This window comes from Anguilla rostrata, chromosome 3 (genome assembly GCF_018555375.3).
Source record: "Anguilla rostrata isolate EN2019 chromosome 3, ASM1855537v3, whole genome shotgun sequence".
In the NCBI taxonomy this organism is placed as follows: domain Eukaryota; kingdom Metazoa; phylum Chordata; class Actinopteri; order Anguilliformes; family Anguillidae; genus Anguilla; species Anguilla rostrata.
In genome coordinates this window covers 41,978,400-41,993,222 of record NC_057935.1, presented here as the reverse complement: position 1 = coordinate 41,993,222, position 14,823 = coordinate 41,978,400, and the positions used below count along the sequence as shown (strand labels likewise).

At 45.8% G+C, this 14,823-nt stretch overlaps 1 protein-coding gene across 2 annotated transcripts in view; it reads left to right on the top strand.

The window, feature by feature from the left end:
- dop1b (DOP1 leucine zipper like protein B) overlaps nucleotides 1–14,823 on the top strand; it is a 50,983-nt gene that overhangs the window by 14,847 nt on the left and 21,313 nt on the right. For both annotated transcript variants that reach the window (XM_064327668.1, XM_064327667.1), the window contains 16 exons: nucleotides 617–728; nucleotides 1,360–1,480; nucleotides 1,780–1,899; nucleotides 2,463–2,574; nucleotides 2,872–3,087; nucleotides 3,747–4,084; nucleotides 5,507–5,940; nucleotides 7,107–7,378; nucleotides 7,638–7,790; nucleotides 8,065–8,165; nucleotides 8,721–8,911; nucleotides 10,352–11,924; nucleotides 12,539–12,638; nucleotides 12,954–13,145; nucleotides 13,841–13,966; nucleotides 14,256–14,390. In XM_064327668.1, the coding sequence (XP_064183738.1) occupies nucleotides 617–728; nucleotides 1,360–1,480; nucleotides 1,780–1,899; nucleotides 2,463–2,574; nucleotides 2,872–3,087; nucleotides 3,747–4,084; nucleotides 5,507–5,940; nucleotides 7,107–7,378; nucleotides 7,638–7,790; nucleotides 8,065–8,165; nucleotides 8,721–8,911; nucleotides 10,352–11,924; nucleotides 12,539–12,638; nucleotides 12,954–13,145; nucleotides 13,841–13,966; nucleotides 14,256–14,390 (4,296 nt within the window). The remainder of the gene's footprint in view (nucleotides 1–616; nucleotides 729–1,359; nucleotides 1,481–1,779; nucleotides 1,900–2,462; nucleotides 2,575–2,871; nucleotides 3,088–3,746; nucleotides 4,085–5,506; nucleotides 5,941–7,106; nucleotides 7,379–7,637; nucleotides 7,791–8,064; nucleotides 8,166–8,720; nucleotides 8,912–10,351; nucleotides 11,925–12,538; nucleotides 12,639–12,953; nucleotides 13,146–13,840; nucleotides 13,967–14,255; nucleotides 14,391–14,823) is intronic.

The following is a 14,823-nucleotide window of genomic DNA, read 5'->3' as shown; positions in this document are numbered from 1 at the left end:
TCCTGCAAATAGGTGTCGAACTAGAATGCATGAAGCTAAAATAACAACCTAATGTATCAAATATACTGCCAAATCTCTCATTTTGCTTGAAAAAAGGAACCTTCAAAATGGTGCCATAGATGCGCCAAGATCACTGCGAGAAACCACCTGTTTTTTGCCTAATAAAATTGGCTGATTATAATTCTAATTCTTCATAAAAACTAAATATTTAAATATTTTTAAAAACCAACCTGGATCACATGGGAAGCACTTCCTCAGTAAATATGTGGACCCAACTTCAGAGGAACTACAAGTATTGCATCACTTCCTAGGTGCTACTTTTCCCATTGTCTAAATTTAGGGGAACATTTTTATTAAATGCATTGGTTCCCTTTTATAAACAATAATTCAAATAGGTGTTTTGTCCCAGTAACCGCTATGTCTCAAAGGGGTATTATACCTGTGCTGGATTGTATCAATATTGTATATTGTAGCTGTGGGGTATTGTAGGAATGTTGTGTATTATAGCTGTGGTGGATTGCATCAGTATCGTGTATTGTAGGAATGTTGTATATTATAGCTGTGGTGTGTATTGTATAGCAGATATCTGTATTGCAGCAGTGTTGTTTATCACCAGGCACTGATTAGCATCCTGCAGCAGAGGGGTGAAGAGACTGACACAGAGAGTATCGTGGCCTATCTCCGACCATTCCGCATCATCCTCAGCCTACTGGACAAGCCAGAGATAGGTAATGCACTGGAACAAGTTATCACTGATGGGTAATGCACTGGAACACGTTATTACTGATAGGTAATGCACTGGCACACATACAAATAGATAATGCGCTGGGACACAAACTCACAGATAGGTAATGCACTGATACCAAATAACAGATTCCAAATACCCATTAGCCATATGCATGAAAATGCAGCGTCCATTTTTGTAACTAAATGGTGTATACCTCCCACCATAAATATAAATGATAGCTCTGCATATTAGAAGACATACATTTTTGGCATTTAGAAGATGCTCTTACCAAGATTTATTTACGCAGCTCCTGTTCTTTTACATATAATCTTGTTGTACGGCTGCACATTTACTTGAAGCACTTCCAGTTAGGTTTCTTGCTCAAGGGTACAACTGCAGTGGCATACCTGGGAGTTGAACCTACAACCTTGGAATTTTATTCCCAGTTCTCTAACCATTATGCTACATTGCCACCCCAACTTTTGAATAGAATACATCTATTGTTTATGCATATGATTATTGTTTGTACATGGAAAATGTCACTATATGTCAGCCTAGTCGTTTGTTTGTGTGCGTGCACGTGTGTATGTTTGTGTGTTTGTGTTTGTAAATGTGTGTGTGTGTGTGTGTAGGTCCTCAGATCACAGGTGAGCTGATGCTGGAGGTGGTCAGGGCTTTCTACCGGTACTGCAGGGAGATGTTGGGGGAGGATGCTGATCTCAGCTCCAGCTTCACAGGAAACCAGATGACCAGGTGAGGAGATCACTGAAACGGACCATGATCACTTTAGCAAAGGCCCAAAACACGTTCAGGACACATATTGTACCAACGTTAGAATGGTGTGGGAAACTGGATTGATTTAAATATGGTGAAGCCACTGATCTGTGGATCTGGCTTAAAAATGATTAAACACCAGGAAGTAAAACTATAATCATTGTCTATGCTTTAAAATGCACATGGAATGCACACATCACTGTCGGGGACGTTCGACGATACAGCATTTGGTGAATGAGACTGCCTGTGTGTGTTTAACCTTAGTGTTCCCTTTGCAGTAAAATCAAAGAGAACAAGAATGCCTCTGAGATCATCAAGACAGTGAACATGCTGATCAGCTCCATGAGCACAGAGTACCTGTGGGACTACATGAGCAAGTGCTTTCAGGCCTCCCTCAGGTAAGACTGCTGTCATTGGTTAAGCACTGTTCATAACACACATACACACACCTACACATTACAGGTTTCCAGTCTTATCCATTGATAATGACAAATATTTACTGAAGCACTTCAGGTTAGGCAGTAGCTTTTCTCATTGGTGCAGTGCCATTGCACAATCCAGGAAGTGAACCTTAAAACTTTTGTTTGCTAGCCCAGGCCCCTAACCGCGTTGTATCTGGTTTTGCACACCCTCCCCTCTCATACCTTTAAAGTTGTCAATTCACAATTTATTGAACACTAAGGTTATTTTTCTAAAAATGCTTTGATGTTAAAATTACTGTTGTATGCATACATTTGCAGTCAGTTTATCAGCAGGGTGGCCCATTTAAAAATTTTTTGTCTGTTTATGCTAAGTGTAAATTCTATTAGAAGATACACCTAATGTAAATGACCATGACAGTCTCCTCCAGTTAGCTGTGCCCATTTGTGGTCAGCCACATAAATGAGTGGTACTAGTACTGTGCCGTTGGAGTTGCAGTAATGAGTCTCACCTGTTGAAGGTGTTTTTTCTCTCTCACTAGTGCACAGGCGTCAGGTGACTCAGCGACCATCATGCTGATGGACAGCAGTGCCCCACCCTCTGTCTCTGAGCTGTCCAGTCTCATCTTATTTCTGCTGGACGTTGTCCCCCTGGTAAGAGAGATCACACATATCCCAGCTGCTAACTGTGTATGCGACCCCTATGTTATTATCAGAAGTATGCAGCACCTTTTTTCACCACAGCATAGCACTGTGTATGGTTTTCTGACAGACAAAGGCAATGTACCTCAAAATAGATATGTGATAGGGACTGGAGTTCAGATCATAGATCTGAACATTTTCTGTAAGTGTAACAGAATGATAATGGGTCATGTACTTGAAAAAAATCCCTTCCCCCCCTTTTCTGTATTCTCATTGGCTGGATGTTCTGTCTCTCTCTTTGTTCTTTAGGAGCTGTACTCTGAGATTCAAACGCAGTACCTGCCACAGATGCTGGGCAGCATGCTCCATGCCCTCCAGAGTAACATGACTCTACTGAGCTTATCGGAGCTGACCCAGGGCCTGCGTGCTTGCTTTAAGGTGCTCAGTAAGATCCAGATGCCCGTGGCATACATGGACATGGAGGCGGAGCTACAGACCCGGGATGAATACGGAGACCCTGCCCAGGTCAGAGAGAGCATACCCTAGGGTAGAGAGGTGGGATGGATTTAGGGTAGGACATAGACTCATGCACAGCCGAAGATGAGTTGGTAATGATCATGGCATGCTCATTATGCCACATAGTACCTGCCGACTGGAATTCTACATCATGCTCATTCTAACAGCCCTGGGAAGCCACTGGGTCTGCTGGCTATTATTTTCACTTTAAGACCAACCCCAACTCAAGAAACTAATATTAGATAGTACAAACGGAAAAAAAAGCATAAACTGAGTAAACACAAAACACGTTTATTAAATTATTTCATTTATTTATTTTTAAAAAAGGGGTGGGTGCAGTGGCAGTTACCACGCCAACATAGATTCTGGGCAGTCTTGTATCATCTATATTTTTATACATCTTATAATTCAGCCAATTACAACCTATATACAAACATACACATGCAGTCACTCACAGCAGAGTGTTCAGAGCCCTTTTACATGTGTTTTGATGAGCAGTATGGATTAAAATGTTGTTCACTTGGGTCTGTGTTGTCTATTATAATCATGTAGAGTGAAGTGTATATTTCCTCAAAGTCAGGGCATTGACCTTATCGGGCAGTGGCATACACTCCTTGACCCTGTGCCATGCCATTGTCTCGGGTCATACCATTTTTACTTGATTGCAGGTTGAGAAGGAGGGGCAGGTGGAGAAGGAGGTGGATGAGGACGATGGGCAGGTTGATGGCGCTGATGGAGTGGAAGAGGAGGAGGCGCAGGAAATGGTGGCGCTGAACGGAGAGGAGGAGCAGAGGGCGGGGCCTGGGGATGCAGCCCTCCCACCGCTGCGCTCTGAGGACAGCGGACTGGGCCTCAGCGCCTCACCCTCAGAGCAGCACCTCCTCCAGGGGAGGGAGAGAGCGGGGCAGGGCTTGTTCCCAGAGAAGGACGGTGTGTGGAGGAAGGGGGGCAGCATGGAGGGCGTGACCCACATAGTGCAGGACATCCTGGCTGCTCTCATCACCAGGTAAGGAAAGATGACCCCAGCTGCTATCTCTCCTGGGCTACGCGTTGGATTGTTTTCTCTGTGGTACAGTTAAAAAATTCTGGTAGCATTGGACTATTGGGGTATTATTTCCCTTTTATTGTTCCTCTCTTGCCCAGCATTTGGATGTGTGTATCAGACCTGGGTCAAATACTTGTTTTGGATTCAAATACTTTTCTGCCTTTACTGATCTTGTTTGGTGTATTGGAACCAATTAAATACTCTCAAAAAGTTCAAACCCCGCCTTGTGATCATATTGGCAGGATCAATTACACCAGGCAAGATCAATAGAGCACAGAAAAGTATTTGAATCCAAAACAAATGCATATTTGACCCAGGTCTGGTGTGTATTATTTCTGCATTTCTTGTATGAAAGGAGCTCTATAAATAAAGTTATTATTATTATTACATGCCTTGAAAGCGCAGTGTGTCTCCCTATCCTTATCCGCTCCTGTTATATCACTCTAATGTCCTTTACAGCAGGGCCAGCCTGAGGCATAAGCGAACTAAGTGGCTGCTTAGGGCCCCTGTGGCCACCAGGGGGCCCCCATGCGTCATTCATGCCCTATTGCAAAACTAGCGGTACTAATTTAAAACAGAATGACAACGGAATATTTCATAACAATGTAATGTAAGACGAATTTTACAATGCGACCCCCCACACCCACCCCCACCCCACCGGTCGACAGATTCACACAGCACATCCCCCATCGGTCGACAGATTCAAATGTGTGAGATGTTGGATGTCAGGTGTCCATATACTTTTGGCCATGTAGTGTACATTCAAAATAAAATAACAAAGTAGCAATAAAACTAATGATAAAACTGATCATCAAATATAGTAAGTAAAATTGTGACAAGGCAGCTAACATAAACCTGTAAAATAATACTCTTTGTGAAGCATAGGCTAATACAATACAAACAAGTGCGAATCCGCAATAGCTGCGACTGCACACGCGCATGCATCTATGTGTGCATGCATAGGCGCACACACCCTCCATCCATTTGGGAGTTATGCTCCTTTTTTGATAGGCCACGCCCATCGCCACACCCCCTCTTGGTCAATCCACCTGAAAGTTACTCAGCTCTACCTTCGGCCATCACCAACTACCATGCCAAATTTCAGCCTCCTGGGGCGAAAACTGTGGCCGCTACAGGGTGGGACACTTTTGTGGACCAACCGACAGATCAACTGACTGCCTAACAGAGCTATAGAGCTTCGATCGCAGCTAATAAAGGACTACATCAAATACAGGCTATGACAAACACTTAAGAAAAACAGGAATTAAAATATTGTTTTTATAAATAGGAACTAGATATTGTTTATCGTGCAGTAGTGTGATAGATGATTGCAGTGATGTGGCTCCTGGCCTGATCTTTAGTTCCTGGCTCTGTGCTCTTTAGGTACCTGCTGCGGTTGGTGGAGAAGGAAAAGAAGCAGGAAGATGAGGAGCAGGAAATAGAGGAGCAGGAGGCCCCCCCCACGGTCCCCACGGGCAGATCTCAGCTGGCCCAGATCTCAGTGCCGCAATTCAAAGAGAAGCTGACCGAGTTCTTCAACCATGGCAGACCAAAGCACCAGCAGCAGCAGCAGCAAGAGCTGCAGCAAGAGCTGGCTGATATCTCCTTCTCCCCAGGAGAGAAGAGGAAGTGTGCGGGCCGTGCGAGGCTTGACTGGGCGACGGGGTACATCCCCCGGGACCGGGGGGAGATTTCGGAGGCGTGCCGACAGACCTTCACCGCAGCCTGTCACCTGCTGCTGGAGTGCACCACCTTCCCTGTGTACCTGTCTGAGGACGAGGTGGAGGCGCTGTACAGCGCCATGTTCCACAGTGCAGGTGAGTCTGGCACGCTGTCTGGCCCTCTTCAGATCAAAATTGTGACACCAGACAAGGTGTGAAGGGCAAGTTTTCAAAGAACAAGCACGAAACCGTCCAGACCCACGGCGCACCTGTACTACTATATAGCTAGCTAGCAATGGCATGTCCTTACCTCTGTAGCGTCATTTGTTGTCCTTCATGTGTCCATACATCTGTATCGGTGGTTGTAGCTGTGTGTCCTTAGCTCCTACTCATGCGTGCAGGATAGCATCCGTATGCGCTAACTAGGTTAACTAAAGTAGGCGAAACTCTAACATGTTAGGGTTAGGTAAAGTAACATTAGGCAATAAAGCTGTGCTTAAAAATCTTGTGCCGTACCACCTGCGTATGCGTCCTACTAAACAAAGCACCACCTGCACATGCGTCCTACAAAAAGTCCCTCTCACCGACCGACCGACCGACCGACCGACCGACCGCAATTTGCCACGCATAGCCCACGACGGCAGTCCTGCGCGCTGTGGGAGAAATTGTGGGAAAGTTACTGAGTAAAGACTTCACAGTAAGTAAAGACTTACTTAACAAATGTAATTTCTGTTTCCATAGCAGTGACTTTTTATGTATTAAATCTTGGAGACAACAGAAGCCATCAGCAGATGTTATAAAACTTGGTAGTTCACTCTGAGCAAAATGTCTCCCAGAACACAGGTTGAAGCTGAGACTAGTGACAGGGAAACATGCTAGATTTAGGGCTGCTTGGTGGCTCATCCTGTCAAGGCACTGTTCTAGTGTATGGATGAGCCCCATGGTCTGGTTTTGATTCCAGACAATGCCAGTGCTAACTGTAGACTGCAGCTCCACAGGATAACACAGAATTGGCACTAGCATTGCCCACGTAACAGAGGGTTTCAGTTGGCTTGGAGGTCAGTAGCCCATCATACTTTCCAAATGCTTAACCGAAAAGGGGGAGGGGAGGGGAGGGGGAGGGGGAGGGGGGGCGGCATTAAATGCTGAACTTTCATTAAAGTATTTCATAGGTTTTGGAAGATTATTCATAAAGTGACAAGTTATTTATTGGCTCTTGGCAGCTGTTCTTATTCAGAGCAATTGACAGTGGGAAAATATATAGAAGAAGATGCAGATTGTACGCTGTTTTGTTTGTGACATCAGAATGGTTTTTTATGCAGGCAGTGGTGAAGATGCCTGCCCTCTGTGGCTGAGTTCCTTGATGGTGCTGTGCTGCTTGTCAAAGGACTGCTACATCCAACATGTGGCCATTTCCTCTCTGCTGGAGTTGATTAACCACTCCCAGTCGCTGGCCATGGTCATAGAGGACAAGAACCGCAGATACAAGAGCTCGGATACCAACCCCTTCTGTGGGCAGCTGCAGATGGTCACTGTGCCCCCTGTTTGCCCTGGGGTTCTGAAGGCCATCGAGGATGGGACAGATTTCTACCAGGTACAGTGCAGCTCTTTGCAGGTCTTTCCACAGTACTAGAACTCATAAGGTTTTTGATGGGAGCAATTATTAACGAAAAACAGTTCTTAATTTTACTGTAATATGAGTACAAAACAATGTTATTAACAGCAAATAACGGTATTATTTTGTGATTTAGCCTTGTACTAGACTGATCATTGCATTGTTGTGAATGCTGTGAAGCATGATTGTGGAGGTATTGATATTAAATGTGAGTATAATGCCCCCCCTTCCCCTCCAGCATGTGGCACGGGTGCTGTGGGAGCAGCTGGATACGGAGCGGAGGGAACACCACATCTCCTGCGTGGAGCTCTTTTACCGCTTGCACTGCCTGGCACCTTCCGCCTCCATCTGCGAGGACATCATCTGCCTGGCGTTACTGCACAAAGACAAGGTACAGGGTCCTGAACTCAGCACTCACACTCACACCACATCTTACATTACATTCACAGAGGTTGCTCTTCTGCAGAGGAACTTGTAATGAAGCATATAATAAAACACGCTAACACACACACTGCTTTCTGTATAACCCGCTTGATTGATTAATTTTACCCTCTGTGTGAAAGCTGTGATGCATCCCCAACATGAAAGAACTGTCACAGGTTGCAAGCATGCTTTACGGTGGTACCCAATAAAGAATTAAAATTTAAAAAAATATAATGTTTCAGGCGGTACGACTAGAAGCTCTTCACCGGTTCTCAGTTCTGTGGCACCTGACCCGAGAGATCCAGACCAGTCGGACCATGTCGCTGAATCGTTCCTTTGACAGGTGACCATGCCTAGGGACAACACTGACTCTTGTAATCTGTCACAGCTGCCTTCTAATTCCCCTTTCACACAAAACCTGGGGTTTTACATGGGATATTGAATATTGGATATGGGTTCAACCCACATTTGACCCATTCACACCCCACTGCGGTCACAGGTAATTACTGGGTCCTCACCATTCACGCAAGACCTGGGTCCACAAATTTAATTCCAGACAGTCAACGCTATTAAAAGCAGACATTTCAAAGTTTGTCTACACTGGAGATTCAACATGGCAGACGGTGTGGACAATCTGGTGATTGGTCAGGCAATCCTAGAATTTATAGGATTTGTTTTCTTTATTCATTTAATGAAAGATTAATGCAACTGCTTGTAGTCGGCAATCATGTTGAACACAGGCTCACCCATTCACACCAACGGCAAACACGGCTTTTACCCAGGTCATTACTTTGTGAATGGGGTGTAATAAACTGAACTCTGTACTCTGCCAGTCCTTTGCTCAATGATCAGCTTTCTCTAAGCTTTCTGTTTGGGGTTCTGCTCATGTGTCTGTTAGGTCTCTGTTTATGGTTCTGGACAGCCTCAACAGTCAGGATGGGTCGATCAATGCAGCGGGACAGAGCTGGCTGGTTCGGGCCCTGTCCCTCAACGATGTGGTCCGAATCCTAGAACCGGTTCTACTCCTGCTGCTCCAACCAAGAACCCAGCGCTCCTCCATCTGCTTTGTCAAACAGAACCTGACCATGGGTGAGTGACCATTAGCTGCTCTGTCTAATGCAACCTGACTGCAGGTAGATGACCTTCAAATACTCCTTCAATCACAACCTGATCGTGGGTTGACCATAGATTCCATAAAATCATATGTTCTAACCAGGACTGGGGTCAGTTCCCCAGTTCAGAAAGTTTAACCATTTTAATTCAGTTCTCAAATTATAAAATGGCAGTAATGTTCTATAGGGATTTTTCAATGAAAGACTTGAACTACAGTTAATTTTCTGAATTAGCTGATTGAAGTGGTATTAACCCTACCCAATTGCTAACAAATATTAATTTATTGGAGCTAGTTCACTCATACTTAGAACAAGCAGAATAATGACTTATAATCATAAGCAAACAGGGTAATGACTCATAATCATAACTTATAATGACATGAAAAGATAAATAACTATAGCTTATGCACACAAGCAAAGGTCACAGTGTGTTTCAACTAACATTTTCTGCCGAGAAGAATGTAGATGGGTATGCTTATTTTATATAATGGCTAACACCAGTAAATGCATCTGTTAGGGTGCATGGTAGAGACTAGGTCTAATACCTGGTGGAAGCTGTGCTATTTGGTTAGCTATTAAAGATTTTTCTTGCTATTTGACTTTAATGCATGATAGGAACAATAGCCAGCTAATAAAATAAGCTTGATGGCCTTCTTAGCTATAGTTACGATGTGTTCTTCTCTAGCCACCATGTTAGTATTAACCAAGGATTTTTATGTTTAGGCTATTTGCTACCTGGCTTACAAAATACATTTTCTGGTCATATTTTTGTAGTTGCCCATCAAGTAGTTTAAGTATATTTAGGCCAAGCATAGTCTATTAAGGCCTAATTGACCATAATGGTTTTTGTCATTATGTCCTGTATGCAACAACAATTTGGAAACCTTAACTTTGCTATGCATATTTTCAGCTTTTCAAGCCTCACTAAATTGGCCAAAAAGCTGAAGGCACTTCTCAAAATCAACAGCCAGCTTGGAATTTTGATCATTTCACCATGTTGGTATATTAAGGGGATAACTGTGTATTTACAGCCTTTATAAATATTTTTTTTATAGAAAACATTTAAAAAACAATGACTTACAACATAGTCATTTATCACCTTAGCCAAAGAATGTAAATAAAAAAACAAAATATGGTAATAGCCACGTATAATGTAGTAATATAGTGTTCACTTGATTGTTTGGCCGAATGTTTGGAGCGTATAGCATCAAAGTTGAGAAGAGGGGGTGTGGTTAATTGATCTGTGAGAAGCCATAAACATAAGTAATCCTGACACAAAGCCTTTGTTTTGCATTCAGACTATTGAAGAGTTATAGTAGTTTTCAGGAATCAGCCAGAAGCATGATGCACAGGGCCATATGGATCATGTAGATTATGTAGGTAATTTATTAAATTACTTCCTGTCATTTCTATTCAGGTAACCTGAAGCCTCTCAGCTGCAAGGAGCGAGCATCCTCTCGCAATGCGCAGTCTGGTGACGCCATGGCAACTGACAGCCTATCACAGGAAGGGCTGCTGGGTCGTGTGACCATAGTGGACCGTGAGGCCCTCTGGGCCGAGGTGGAGCATGCTCCTGAAATGCGGCCCCCTGGGGAGTGTGGGAGTGAGAGTGACAACACAGAGGAAGAGGATGAAGAAGAAGAGGAAGGGGGGAGACAGGAGAAGCAGGGAGAGGAGCAGGCAGAGGACAGCGAGCATACCGAATCAGCGGACACCAGCGGCGCCCAAATCTCCACGGAGAACTCCAGCTCAGGCTCCACCCCCTACCTGCAGCGACCAGACTGTGACGGCCCCGCCCCTGGCCACGCCCCGAACGGACTCCGCCGCAGCGACTCGGAGCGCACGCAGGCCTCAGAGTCGCTGTCGAGCGACGAGGACGAGGCGGAGCTGGAGGCGCTGGCCCGCTCGCGCCTTCTCAAGCAGGAGCTGGAGCGGCGGGAGGCCATCGACTCGCTCTTCCGCCACGCGCTGCTCTACCTGCAGCCCTACGACTCCACGCGCGTGCTCTACGCCTTCTCCGTGCTGGAGACCCTGCTCCGGACCAACGGCCGACCCTTTGTGGAGGCCATTTGCGACACGGGCGTGGACACCAGCTCCACCGCCCACCTCAACCTCATCTGCAACCTGCTGCAGCGCCACCGGGAGGCGCTGGAGGGCCGCAGCTTCTACGGCCGGCTGCAGACCCAGTCCCCTTCGCCCTGCCCCCACTCCCTACTGGTGGAGCTGCTGACCTGCCTGTGCCTGCGGTTCCTACGCTCGTACTACCCCTGCCACCTGCGCCTGGGGCCCCGCGACCTGGCTGGGAACCGCGATGTGCAGGTGAAGAGCGTGGAGGTGCTCACCCGCCTGGTGCGGCAGCTGGTGGGCCTGACGGCCTCTCGGGAGGGCCGGAACGCGGATTTTGTGCGTCGCCTGTTGACGGACTGCAAGGTGCAGCAGTACATCCTGCTTTCTCTCTCCGCCTCCATGTACGTCAGCCAGCGGCAGGGCGACCCCCAGGGGGAGGAGTTTCCGGAGGGGCGGGGCGGTCTGTCGGAGGAGCAGCTGATCAATTTTGGGCGCGGCCCGGTGTGGTGCGAGCACCCGCTGCAGATGGAGCTGTTGAAGCTGCTGCAGGTCCTCATCGTGCTGGAGCACCAGGTGTGGCCGGGCGGGGGCTCGGAGCCCGCCCCCGTCGCCGCGGCGACTTCCCCGCTTGCCAGGGAGTGGCAGACGGCTGTGCAGTTCCAGCAGTCGATCCGCGCGCTGCAGTACGTGCAGGCCCAACCCATCCCCTCGCAAGGCATGTTCGTCTCGGCTGCCGCCCGCGCCCTGCAGCCCCAGTACGGCTACGCCCTGCACGGACCCTGGGTGACGCTCATTTCCGCCACCCTTCCCTACCTGGGCCGCTCGCTGGCCGTCACTGTCGCCCCCTTCATCGCCCAGATCTGCAAGAACCTGGATGAGCTGGTCAGGCAGTATGACCATGAGTCCCTCAAGGCTTCCCACAGGTAGTCCCCCCACCCCAGCCCATCTCTTCCTGCACAAGTGCTACAAAAAACAACACACAGTTTAAATTCATACACTTTTAAGATTTTCACTGAAGTATGCACGCTCACTCTTTAATAGCGTTAGATAGAGATAAATAGATTGAAATAGTAACTACTGCAGCAGCTGCATTAGAACACTGTGGTTTTTGCGTCACTTGAATCAGAGAGTTTGTTCTTTTACAATTTTCATCTGTGAATGTCTGGTCCCACGTAAAATACCTGTGATGTTGATAAGCAGGCGACGCTGATTTTATTTAGATGAGAAACAGGCAAGGATGGAAAGTTATGTACACAGCAAATTTAGACAAACCTGGCCCTGATTTTGTTTTGTAGTTTTATTGTTTTGGATTCTGTTTTTTTTGGATTCCAACGAGGGTTCGCATGCATGGTTTCTAACATAAAGCCTGATTTGTGATAGGACGGTGAGGAGCACTAGAGGAACATATTAGGAGCTTCTGAGGAGCGGGTGATAAGCAAGTGAAGGGCAGGGTAGGAGCAGAGAGCTGTAATAGAAAGGTGAGGAGCAGATAAGGAGCAGGCCTTCACATGTTTGCTTGCTCTCCTCCTGTGAGCAGCTGGAGTCCAAAGAGAGAGAACATCGCCCCAGATTACCCTCTGACCCTGCTGGAAGGGCTAACCACCATTGCCCACTACTGCCTCCTGGAGGACAAGAAGGTGAGACCTGAATGTTACATCACACAGCATTCCATTGCATCATCCCTGTATTCCGGCCAAGCCCCCATTCAATGAGAGCTTGAGGCCTGTGGTGCCACATTCATCTTCCAACACTAGTCAAAGCTGAAATAACTGGATATATTGACCGAATGTTGTGTATATACATGAAAAGAGAAAATGGGGCACACAGGCAAAACAGGACAGGTTGAGAAAATAATCAATTTAAGTTATTTTCTAAATACTGAAGACAGACCAGTCAAAAATCCAACAGTTTTCTCAAAGCATCACCGTCTCTATTCTCTCATCCCTCCTCAGTCTCCCATGGCTCCTGACCCAGCAGACATCCGTAATGCACGCAATGCGATCATCGAGGAGCTGCCACGTGCAGTCAACACCATGGCGCTGCTGTGGGGTGTGGTCCGGAGGGAGGAGACACAGAAGAAGAGCTCAGACTCCACCCCTGGTGGTGGCAGAAACACCTCCTCTGTCTACTTCAGGAGCAGCAAGGTGACTGCGGTTTCGGAAGGGAGGGAAGGAGAGAGATGGGGGAGAGAGAGGGAGGAATGCATACAGAGCGAGAGAGTGAGAGAAACATGGAGTGTATGTGCATATTTGTATGTGCTTTGGAAACAAAGACTTGCAGTAAATAGTCCAATGTGACTATTAATATAAAGGGAAATCATCCATTCACTTTTGATAGATCTCTAGTCACAAATTAAACGATGGAAAGGTATTGTGTTCAGATTGTAAGGTTCAAAATTATTTATGTTGATAAAGATGAACAAAAAGACTATAAAATAAATACAGTTAAGTACATGTTGAGCTACATTTTAATTATTACGTATGGGGAATTTAAAAAAAAATAACGATTCTGTGGAATCAACTTAATATTTTTCTCAAACTTTACATTTATTTGAAAAAGTTTTAAATGTGTTGCTTCTCTTGAGAGTTCTTTGTTTTTCCTTATGGTGATGGATGACACGTGGATTTTACATTGTTGCCTAAGATTTACTTATTCTTTTTCATCAATGGTATGAATCTGGATGGTCTTGTATATGCATGTATACCTGTTTTTTGTCTTTAATATAGGACATCTAACATTTCTGTTACTGGAGGAAAATTTGAATTTTCAGAGATTATGACCAATGCTATTAATGCCAACTGTTAGGGAAGTGCTAAAAAAATAAAAATTTTTGTTGCAGATCTTGAGACAGAAGATTCTGGACTTCCTGAACCCACTCACAGTGCAGTTTGGGGTGCAGGTCATGGCATCAGTGGGGGCTGTCTGGAACAACCGAAAAAGTAGGAAGAGTCACAGCAAGAACAAGGTGTGAGAAGCCTGACTATGAAATGACTGGTGTAGAACTCACTTTAGTGAAAGTCTGAAGGCATAAGTCAGAAGGCATCATGATGATCAGACTGATATACAGAGACAGAGAATTAGTCATCTGTGATCACAATACCTTCAGACTTAAACTTCACCTGTAGCTAGTGGACTGAGCACAGATATATCTTGAAAAGGTAAAACTAGAGGGAAATGTGTGGCTGTGTAGCTGGTGTCACTGTAGTATGTAACAGCTTACTGGTGGTTGGGGTTTCTATTTATTGTGTGTGTAGATCTTGCCAGTGGCCAGCGAGTCCCATCTGACAATTGTGGAGCTGGTAAAGTCTCTGACCTCGCTGCGCACTGACTCCATCCTGCAGCTCGTCAAAGAGGTGGTGAAAAAACCACACCAGATAAAAGGAGACCAGGTACACATCCCTACTCACATCGATACACATGCTGGAAACACACACACACACACACACACAATCACATCTCAGCACACGCAAACGTATGCACTGTTGGATTTAATGTTCATTTAATGTTTCAACAGTTAAACTCCCCTTTTATCCAACATGAAAAATAGATTTATTGGATTTAAATAGTTAATGTCTGGGTCTTTCTTCTGCCCAGTAAGCTGCTCCCATGCCAGAGACAACCTCTCAAACCCCTCGACACTTTGTCTTATTGTCCTCAATCGCAAGCGTGGATTTATCCTCGTCTTCAGCAGTAGAAGGGATGATAAATCATGATCAAACATTGCAATTTCTGCTTGAGTTTGTCAGGGCATTTGACAAGGGGGGCAAATTTGAACCTCAGGGCAAAATATTGTCCAAAATTAAACATTGCAGCGCTGGTGTC